The following is a 10,053-nucleotide window of genomic DNA, read 5'->3' as shown; positions in this document are numbered from 1 at the left end:
TCCTCAGCAGTGCTTTTGTTATGGGGGACTGCAGGTGCCTCTCCTCCTGGCAGCCTGGAGGGGTGCGGGCTGAGCTCCTCCCAGAAGTTGGGGTTTGAGTTCAAGGAGATCAAGAGTGGAAAGTTCCCTGACCAGCAAAACACCTGCAGGAGAGTGCCCCAGTGAGCCCTGGGCTGGAGGTGATCACGCATAGGGCTGCCCCGGGGCACCGCCTGGGCACTGCCTTCCAGAGGCTGCACGCCAGAAGGGTAGGGTCAGTGTCGTCCTGCCCTGCGGCTGGACGACCCGCTTGCTGCGAAACTCAGCGAATTCCAGCGCCTCAGCGGGGCCTGGAGCTTAGGGAGGAGCGGGTACGGCCACCCTGGGTCTCAGAGGGGTGAGGGCGGGGGCTGCCCTGAGTGCGGCCCAACCCAGCCAGGGAGGGAGGCGCGCCCGACACGGGGCAGAGGCGGGAGTGGGGACCGGGGCGGCGAGAGGGGCCCCGGGAGGTGGGCGGGCGCGCGGGCGGGGCGGGCAGCGGGCGCCTCCTTCAGCACCGCGGACAGCGCCCGGCCCAGTGGCTCCCGGGCTCCCTGCCCCGCACGACGCGGCGGGACTTGGGAGCCCCGAACCCTCCAGAGGACGCTGACCTAGGAGGAGCGCGTCTCGCGCCACTCGGCCTGGTGGCTGCGATGCTGCTGGAAACGGGGCTCGAGCGCGACCGAGAGAGGCCCGGGGCCGCCGCCGTCTGCACCTTGGGCGGGACTCGGGGTAAGCCCCAGCAGGACACTGAGGACAGAAACGGCAAGGGCGGCAGAGGCGCGAGGAAGGGGGTGCGTGCAGGGCCAGCGGCCAGGCAAAGAAAGTCCCGCCGTTCTGCAGGCGGGACACAGAGATGGAAACTGCAGAGAGTGAGTTTCCAGATCCCAGGGTGGTGGGGAGGGCCTGACGCTGGCCTGCAAGAGTGTGGGACAGCGGTTGGAGTGGCGGCCCCTAGAAAAAGGGGCATCGCAGGCACAGCTGGGGGGCGATGGGGCCGACCAAGGGGTGCTAGGTTCCCCCGGTGACCAGTGCCCGTCAGCTCTTGCACACAGCCCGGCCCAGGTCTCTGGACCCCACAGCAGGGGACCCAAGCCTGTGTCTCCCGCCTGAACCACCCTCCCCAAGGGCCATTCCATCACCACGGACGCTGGGAAATAATGGAGGCATTGTTGGAGGGCTGGCCAGATGCCAGCAGGGTGGGCCGCCTCCTTAACCTGCCGCCGCCCCTTCCCCAGTCCAGCCACACACGACCCCTGATCGCTTCGGCAGCAGCTGACACTCAGCCACCTGCACCCAGCACAGCCCGCACACACGACTTTGCACCCGCGTGTCCTTGCCCTGGCCCTTCTTGGGTAACAAGTGCTGTGCAAAGTGAAGGGGCAGAAAGCTGGCTGCATGGGCCACTGCTCAAAACGGACACATCGGACCTGCTGGGAGCTGGGAGGGAGGGACTTTGGTTTCTTGTGCCCATCCTTCTGGGCCTGGGCCCTTAAAGCTCACAGTCCAGAAGCCATAGGCAGAGTGGACAGAGTATTGCTGTGAGACCCACAGGGAGAGGGACCTGCAGGATGGCATCAGCCCCTGGTCCCCCAACCCTTCCTGTGTGTTTCTGCGCACTGCCAGGGCACCCCTGCCTTTGCCATGTCCTGTGCTGCCGAGGGCCACCCACTGCTGTGTTCTTCCCTGGGTGGCTGCCCAGGGCTAGTGCTGGCCCAGGGCCCTCTGGGCAGGGGTGGGTGCGTCCCTCTGCCTGCAAGGACAGGTGGGTTCTGGAGAGCTCACCTGTGTGGACTGGGGCAAGAGGCTGAAATATCAGGTAAGGGACCGTGTTCCGATGGAGCCGGAGTGCTGGGGGCTGGAAATGGAAGGTGTGCCCTGGGGCTTCCCCAGCTCAGCCCCTCACGACCCGAGGTCTTGGCTGCGTGTCCAGGACACAGAGCCTGTTCTCTCTCAAGGATTGCCCTTCCTCCCTGAGCCGTCCGGGGCCGCAGTTCCAGGGGTGGAGCCCAGAAGCCCGTTAGCATCTGGGATCGGTCCGGCACCTTGCGGTTCCGGTACGCAGCCCTCGGCGCCACACTCACCCCTTCTGCGTTTCGGGTTGAGCTCCCGCCGACCATCTGCTGCTCCCGAGGCCAAACCTCAGCGGCGGGAGGACCCGGCTGCCTTCTCGACCCCTCTCCCGGGAACCTTAGCCCTCCTGGCGTGTGCTCCAGCTCAGGCCTCTGCCTCCGGCCCGCTCCGGCGCAGGAAGCTGCGGGGCCGGGACGAACGCTGGCGGGAAGCCCTGACCTGGGCCCTCCCTTACCGGTGCCCGCCCTCGGGCCGGGCACGCGGGGCGGCCTCTGGGCACCGCAGGTCCCGGCGCAAAGGCGCTCAGAGTCCGCAGTGGCCCGGGCTGGTCTCCGCGACCCCCGGCCCCGCCCCGCACCGCGGCCCCGCCCCCCGGCCGCTCCGCCCTCCGCTCGGCCAGAGGCTCCGGGCCCCAGGGCGGCCCACGGGAGCAGCGCCCAGCAGCACCAGGAGTCGCTTGGACGCCGGTTCGGGGCTATCGCGGGGTGGCGTCGCTGGGCCCGGGAAAGTTCGGGACCGGAGAGTGGCGACGCCGGGCGGCGGGACCCATGGAGGCGCGCGGGGAGCTGGGCCCGGCCCGGGAGTCGGCGGGAGGCGACCTGCTGCTAGCACTGCTGGCGCGGAGGGCGGACCTGCGCCGAGGTGGGTGCCCTGGCCAAGCGGCTGCACCGGGGAGACCAGGAGATCCTCAGGCCTTTCCGGGCCTGGCCGCGGAGGCTGGCAGGAGCTAGAGGATCTGGGCGGGAGTGGGTGCGAGGACCCCGGAACGTCCGCGCCTGGGCGCCTCAGCCTGTATTTGTTGCGGGGCCCCTGGCCTGGGTTGTCAGGGAGTGAGTGAGGTTGTGGCACTGCGCTGCTCCGGCCAGGGAGCTCTCGGGGGTCCAGGGTGGGCTTAGGAGACCTCTGCAGCCCTGAGCCAGCTCCCTGGGCTGGAGGAGGCGCAGGGAGCAGTGGCGGGGCAGTGACCACGGGACAGGAGGGTCCCCAAGAAGGCCGCCCCAGCCGGACTCTTTCCACGTTGCAGCGGAACAGAGTCAGATGCAGGGGCCAAGGTCGAGCTGAACTCCGACCGTCGGTCTCCCCGAAGTCAGGTTTCAGCGTCTGCGCCCACAGACACCTGCTCGGTTTATCCCCGCTCAGGGCCCGTCTGTAGGAAAAAGCCTCTCTTCTCCAGGCCCCCCAGTTTCCTGGTGGCACCACTCTAGCTCCCAGCACTTTGGTTCTTAGAGAACCTGGGCAGTTCTCCTCGACTCCCGGGCCAGCTGGAGCCGCAGGATGGGGAAGGAGGCCCCGGAGCCAGTGCAGAGTGAGAGGGACCGGCCGGCGGGAAGGGGGTTACATCCAGGCTGTGGGGGCTCGCGGTTCCCTACTTATTTGTTTATTTATTTATTTATTTTTCGACGGTTCCTGGGAGGGGTTGGCCGCGGGGGCTGGGAGGCGGAGAGAGGGAGGGAGGAAGGAGGACTGCGCGCCCGCGCTCCGGAGAGCTGGCCGGAGCGGGCGGGCTGGCGTTCAGGCTCCGCCGACCCCGCCATCCCTGACACAGGAGACCCCGCCGGGGCTGGAGTCGCCATGCAGCGTAAGGCTGGGGTCGCGGGCGCGGCGCGGGGTGGGCTGGGCCGGCTTTTGCCCGACGCGGGCTCCGGCGGCGAGCTGCGGCCGAGGCGCTGTCCGGTCCGCGGTGCTGAATCCGCGCTGTGTCGGCCTGTCGGGCCGCCCCGCTCCAAGCCGGGTCCTCGCCTGTGATCGCTCCCCACGATAGGGACCCCGGGCGCGCAGCGGGTCCTCGACGCTCCGCACCCGGAGCTGCGGTTTTGCCGGATGCGGGGCGCATTCATCGCCGGTTTCCCGCCACTGCGTGGGGAGGCGGAGCCCAGTTTTTTCCGCCGGAGGTCGAGGGAGCCCCTTCCTGGTGTCTCTCACCCACTGGGAGATGGGCTGGAGCCGGCGGGGTCCACAGCCAGGGAGGCGGGTGCAATATGTCAGTAGATCCCGGTCCCTTCAGCGGGCACTCCTCTCTTCCAGAGACTTTTTCTAAGTGAAGAGGGAGTCCTCAGCCCTTGACACCTGGAAAACCCACTCACAGACTCGAGGCTCCCACAGGGCACCCTTGGACCTCCCCAGCGTGGTTCCTCCAGGGGGCCTGCAGTACCGAAGTGGGGTGTGGGGGGCAGAAGCAGCGGGAAGCCAGACGTTTGAGTAACTCTGACGGTGTTGGGGGCACCCATGCCTGACACAAAGGCAGTGGATCGGCTTGTCCAGTCCACTCATAAGTACTTTTGCGGCTGCCCAATGATGGGGAAGGCATTGATATTTACCCCGGAGGCCTGCAGACAGGGCCACCAGGCAGGGCAGCCACATTTGCGAGGAGTCCCTAGAAAGAGTGGCCATGACGCTTAACATGAAGGAGACCCCGATGGGGTGCCCCAGCTCCGCGTGATGGTGAAGACCCGTTTCCCTATGTTTCCTGCCCAGCTTCAGAGAGCAGACCCCCCTGGGGTGGGGTTTTCATTTGAGCTCCACATGCACCCTTCTTGGCACTGGCACATTTTGTAATTGAGTATTCAGCCTCGTGAAATGGCCTGGGCTGCTTTCTTGCTCACACACATTTTTAGACTGATGTCAGTTTCCCCTTAGCTCCTGACATAGGATGCGGTGCCTGCACACTCCCGGAACTTACGGGGCCACTTAGGCTGGCTGGGGAAGAGGGTGTGTAGGGAAAGGAGGACCCCTCAGCAGCCCTGAGTCCTGCGGGCTGGAGGGGAGGCTGGCTCGCGTTGGGGTGGGAAGGTGGCTTCACTGCTTCCTGGTCTACGAGGTGACCCAGAACTTCCTCGTGCCCACAGAGATCCCGCTGTGCGCCGGCTGTGACCAGCACATCCTGGACCGCTTCATCCTCAAGGCTCTGGACCGCCACTGGCACAGCAAGTGTCTCAAGTGCAGTGACTGCCACACGCCACTGGCCGAGCGCTGCTTCAGCCGAGGGGAGAGCGTTTACTGCAAGGACGACTTTTTCAAGTGAGCCCCGAAACCTCACCTCAGTGTGGGAGCGGAGGGCACACCCGCCCCAGGGAAAGGCGGCCTGGAGTTCTGCCACCCCAGGGCCTCGGTGTGGGAGCAGAGGGCACGCCTGCCCCAGGGACTCCTCCCCTCACAATCACCGAGGCCAGGCCCTCGAAGCCCGCGTCTCTCGCAATCCCAGCCCCCTCCTGTCACCCAGGCAGGGCACCCCGCGGCCTGGCCTAATTAAGGGTGGGGCCTCTCCATGGATGCTCCCTGGGTGGCTGGGCCTGGCTGGGACATCAGCAAGTATTATTTGGAAAAAAAAAAAAAAAGCAATTTATTACCTAAATCACAGAAGCAGTCATTAGAGAAGATACACCCCTATTTGTAGGATTCTACTGGACTTAGTTCCTCCGAAATTGGTGATGTTTTAGTTCCTAATGCTGGCACCCAGGGGCTCTGGCCCAGTGGCCTTCATGGCTCCAGCTGTGGGGTGTGAGGGACTGGCCCCAGATGGGTCCTCTCCCTCCGGATTCACCTTCCCAGATCCAGCATGGGTCCTGCAGGCAGTGGCGGCCGGGCTCCCCGAGGTCTTTCTGAGGTTGAGGTTCCCTTCTCAGTGGGAGTGGGCAGCTCTGCCCCGGCGGCCAGGCTGGCGACCACCCTGCAGGGCAGGACAGAGCCTTCCTCCGGGGCCGCCTTCCCAGGCAGCCGCTTGCCGCTCTCCAACCCGCTCGGGGCGAAATGAGCCTCGCGCTTCCGCGCTGAGCCCGGCCCTGTGCGTCCCGCAGGCGCTTCGGGACCAAGTGCGCCGCGTGCCAGCTGGGCATCCCGCCCACGCAGGTGGTGCGCCGCGCCCAGGACTTCGTGTACCACCTGCACTGCTTTGCCTGCGTCGTGTGCAAGCGGCAGCTGGCCACGGGCGACGAGTTCTACCTCATGGAGGACAGCCGGCTCGTATGCAAGGCGGACTACGAAACCGCCAAGCAGCGAGGTCAGCCGAGGGGACGACGCTCCCACCTTTCCCGGTCTGAAAAAATGGGGCTGAGGCCACGCCCAGGGGGGCGTCCGGGGAAATTCTCTCCCCAAGCGCTCACTAAGGGGGCCTGGGCTAGGGCGGTGTAGGCAGCAGGAAGCCGACGCCGGGAACGGCGGAGTCACGGACAGACCCGCGCCCCGAACCGCTTCGTTCGGTCCGAAGTGTGCGGCTTTTCACCCCTGGTCGGAATTATCGCCCTAAATTCTTGGCCGCGAAGACTGGGCCATACCCACACCCTTAGAATAAAGGGGAGCCCGCGGGGAAATCAGGGTGCTTGGAGAAGGGAGCCAAGGCTGAAGGCGGGGGCGCCGTGGAGGGTGGTGTGAATTTAGGGAAGACGCCGCCCCCACCCCCGCAGCAGAACCCGCCTTCCGCCGGCGCCCCCTCCACCCCGGCCCAGGTGCTGCCCGTTTTTGCCAATCGCTCCCAGCGCCCGCGCGTTCCGAGAAGCCCGTGGGGCGGGCTGGGGGTGGGCACCTGAGGCCCCGACGTCCCCGCGCCGGCCGGGGTGGGAGGGCTGGGGGTCCGGCTGGGGCCGGAGGGGCTGCCGCGCCTCACCGCTCGCCCGCCGCGCAGAGGCCGAGGCCACGGCCAAGCGGCCGCGCACGACCATCACCGCCAAGCAGCTGGAGACGCTGAAGAGCGCTTACAACACCTCGCCCAAGCCGGCGCGCCACGTGCGCGAGCAGCTCTCGTCCGAGACGGGCCTGGACATGCGCGTGGTGCAGGTCAGCGCTCGCCCCTGCTTCCCTCCCGCCCGCGGCCTTGGGGGCCCCCGCAGCGCCGGGCGGCCGCTCACCCCGCCCCGCCCCCAGGTTTGGTTCCAGAACCGCCGGGCCAAGGAGAAGAGGCTGAAGAAGGACGCCGGCCGGCAGCGCTGGGGGCAGTATTTCCGCAACATGAAGCGCTCCCGCGGCGGCTCCAAGTCGGACAAGGACAGCGTTCAGGAGGGGCAGGACAGCGACGCTGAGGTCTCCTTCCCCGGTAGGCGGAGGGATCGCGGAGCTCGGGGAGGGACGAGCGCGCGTCGCAGGGGTCGCAGGGGTCGCAGGGGTCCCAGGGGTCCCAGGGGTCCCAGGGGTCGCAGGGAACCTGCGGATCTGAACTTCCCATGGAGTTAGTGGATTCCTTAAGTTCTACTTTCAAAAGCATTTCACTTACAGAACCTGCTCCCCCAGCACCCTCCCCGCCCTGGGTGGCCACTCCCGACCACTGCTTTTCCCCTGGTGGGGACACAATCCCTGTGGCCCGACCTGTCCCCAAGCTGGGCGCCTACGGGCTTTCTCGTGGGGGGGTGGGCGTGTCCAGGCCGTCTCTCTGGCTCCTAGCCCTTGCAGTGATTTTTAGGAGAATGGGCAGTGCATTTCGGGAAAGACTGAGTCAAAGTTCCAGCTGCTTGGAGTTGGGGGAGGGGGCTACCTGGGGTCAGGGAGAGAAGGTTCCATACCCTTCTGTGGGGCCTGGATTATTTATTTCATTCTCCGGGCACCGGGGATGCTGCGTCCCCATCCGTTGATGCCCATCCTCAGAATGTGGACAAGACACTCTCTTTTGGGCTGCCTCGTGACCTGGGCTACTCACTCAGCCACTCTGGAACTAAATATCCTTGTCTGCAAAATGTGGGTGGTGGTATCTGTGCCCCCTTCCTAGGCTGCTGTGGGGCTGGTCCTGAAAGCCTGGGCCCTGGCTGGGCTGTTCCTGACTCTGATCCCACCAGGCCTGAGACACCTGGGCTGACTCAGGGGTGAGGGCAGTGGAGGGGCAGGGGCAGCCATGCTCCAACAGTAGAAGGGGCCTGTGCTGACCTGTCATGTGGTGTGGGGCAGCCACTCCTTCTCCGGCCCGGGGTGCCTCCGCCTGCAGGATGGGACTCTGAGGGGCCGCAGGTGGAGGGCAGGCCCTGACTGAGCCTCTGCTTCTATTGCAGATGAGCCTTCCTTGGCGGAAATGGGCCCAGCCAATGGCCTCTACAGGAGCTTGGGGGAACCCACCCAGGCCTTGGGCCGGCCCTCGGGAGCCCTGGGCAACTTCTCCCTGGAGCATGGAGGCCTGGCAGGCCCAGAGCAGTACCAAGAGCTGCGTCCCGGCAGCCCCTACGGTGTCCCCCCATCCCCCGCCGCCCCACAGAGCCTCCCTGGCCCCCAGCCCCTCCTCTCCAGCCTGGTGTACCCAGACACCAGCTTGGGCCTTGTGCCCTCGGGAGTCCCCGGTGGGCCCCCACCCATGAGGGTGCTGGCAGGGAACGGACCCAGTTCTGACCTATCCACGGGGAGCAGCGGGGGTTACCCTGACTTCCCTGCCAGCCCCGCCTCCTGGCTGGATGAGGTGGACCACGCTCAGTTCTGACCCAGGCCCGGCTCCACCCTGCACCAGACACGAGGGAGCTGCCCCTGGGTGGGCGGCTCGGGGCTGCTGGGGTTTCCGAGGAAGTGGGGCCAGGGCGTCAAGGGAGGGCTGGTGCCTTCGGAGCCTCCCACTGCCGACTGCACAGCTCCCTCCCTGGGGGCTGAGGGACACACCTGGCCCCTCCTCTGACACAGGGCTGGCCCGCCAGGTGGCCTCCCAGCAAGCCAGCCTTTTTTGTAAGCAAATTTCTCCCCTTTATTGACCAATTAACCGAGCACTTGCTGCTATTTCTAGACATGAAATGTCACCTTGCTGAGGCCCAGCCCAGCCCAGCATAGCCCGAGGGCTGGAAAAACGCTTTCATCTCTAAAACTGAGAAATCATCATAATTGTGCTTTCACTTCCCAGGCTCCGTGTGTCTTGGAGCCGTCACCCCGAGGCTCCCTCTTTAGGTCGGAGATTGGCCTTGCCTGTCGAGGCAAGAGGCCGCAGAGGCAGGGACACACCTGTGTCCTCCGGGAGAGGCCCCCTCCTCTCCCCAGACCACGGGGGGCCTCCCTGCCTCCAGCCCCACCTTCCCCGGGAGCAGCTTTCCCCAATCCCCAGGTCTCTAGATCATTCTGTTCTCGAGTATCCTGTGGAGGAGGCAAAAATGCCTGGCGCCCCTTCTCTCCAAGCTCAATTCTCTAAGCCCCTCAGGGTCTCCTCCTCACCACACTCCAGGCCCTTGGTGTCCAGGCTGCACCCACAGATGTCTGTTGCCAAACAGCCTGCCCTCCCTGCCGGAGCCGGCTCTGCCAGCCCCAGATTGGGAAGTCTCCCCGCTGGAGAAGGGTGGGGCTCCTCTGAGCCTGCCCTGCCTCCTCCATCAGATCCTTTGGGAAGAAGTTTCTGGGAGACGCCCGCAGCTGTGCGTGCCCCAGACACAAAGGCTGGCCTGTGTGTAAGTCAAAGTCACTCCCGCAAACCTGAATCTCGAGCTACCTATTGGTTCTGTGAATGTTCTGTGTCTTTTATTTATTCTCGGGTGATCAGCTCTTTCCAAGACTTCAATAAATTTGTCAGTTACAGTCAATGGAAGGCCCGTGTTTTTTTGAGGCTGCGGGGGTTGGGGAGTGTTGCGTGTGGGGAACAGTCTGTGAATGTTGAGAGGCAGCCCTGGAGGGGCCCTGAGTCCCCCTAGTTCGTTGCTTGGGCTGGCACCTAGTATGAATTTGGGCTCTCTTTATCGCTGGATCTTGGCCATGCTCATGAGCACTGGAAGGAGGTGGGGGGAACAGCCCGTCCATTCCTGATGGAGGGGAGGGGTTGCGGTCTCCACACCCTGTCCCTGGGAGAGGCAGGGATTGGGATGTCCAGAGAGCATGATGGGGGTGGGAGGTGGGCCGTGTGTGCCATTCATAGCTTGCAGCTGGCACCAACCCCAGGACATAGGCTGGTAGGGTGACCAGGCTCATGGTCATGGAAGTCTCTCCAGCTTGGATTCCAATCCTGGCTCTTCTAACTTGCTGTGTGACCCTGGGCTGGGGGCTGGAACCCTCTGAGCCCTGCTTCCCCGTCCTCACCCCCCACCC

The 10,053-nt window shown here is 65.4% G+C and overlaps 1 protein-coding gene across 3 annotated transcripts; it reads left to right on the top strand.

Moving 5' to 3' along the window:
- Positions 1 to 555: 555 nt before the first annotated feature.
- Positions 556 to 9,549, top strand: LHX3 (LIM homeobox 3). Of its 3 annotated transcripts, none has more exons than XM_031014758.3 (6): positions 556 to 750; positions 4,938 to 5,109; positions 5,886 to 6,088; positions 6,710 to 6,861; positions 6,949 to 7,117; positions 8,061 to 9,549. In XM_031014758.3, the coding sequence occupies exons 1-6, from the start codon at positions 672 to 674 to the stop codon at positions 8,477 to 8,479; spliced, it is 1,194 nt and encodes a 397-aa protein (XP_030870618.1). In that variant the 5' UTR covers positions 556 to 671; the 3' UTR covers positions 8,480 to 9,549. The 3 variants fall into 3 exon arrangements, with proteins under 3 accessions (XP_030870618.1, XP_018888756.2, XP_063552285.1); XM_019033211.4 differs by lacking the exon at positions 556 to 750 and adding an exon at positions 2,490 to 2,733; XM_063696215.1 differs by lacking the exon at positions 556 to 750 and adding an exon at positions 3,664 to 3,670.
- Positions 9,550 to 10,053: the final 504 nt, after the last annotated feature.

The sequence above is a fragment of the Gorilla gorilla genome, chromosome 13 (assembly GCF_029281585.2).
Source record: "Gorilla gorilla gorilla isolate KB3781 chromosome 13, NHGRI_mGorGor1-v2.1_pri, whole genome shotgun sequence".
Classification (NCBI taxonomy): Eukaryota; Metazoa; Chordata; class Mammalia; order Primates; family Hominidae; genus Gorilla; species Gorilla gorilla.
Note: the sequence above shows the minus strand (reverse complement) of the source record. Positions and strands in the feature narration are given on the sequence as shown.

Excerpts from the sequence above, each read along its gene's own strand:
- LHX3 (XM_019033211.4), top strand. The coding sequence starts at position 2,640 with ATGGAGGCGCGCGGGGAGCTGGGCCCGGCCCGGGAGTCGGCGGGAGGC. Across the intron at positions 2,734-4,937 it reads GAGGGCGGACCTGCGCCGAG|AGATCCCGCTGTGCGCCGGC; the intron begins GTGGGTGCCCTG and ends TCGTGCCCACAG. Across the intron at positions 6,089-6,709 it reads CGAAACCGCCAAGCAGCGAG|AGGCCGAGGCCACGGCCAAG; the intron begins GTCAGCCGAGGG and ends CCCGCCGCGCAG.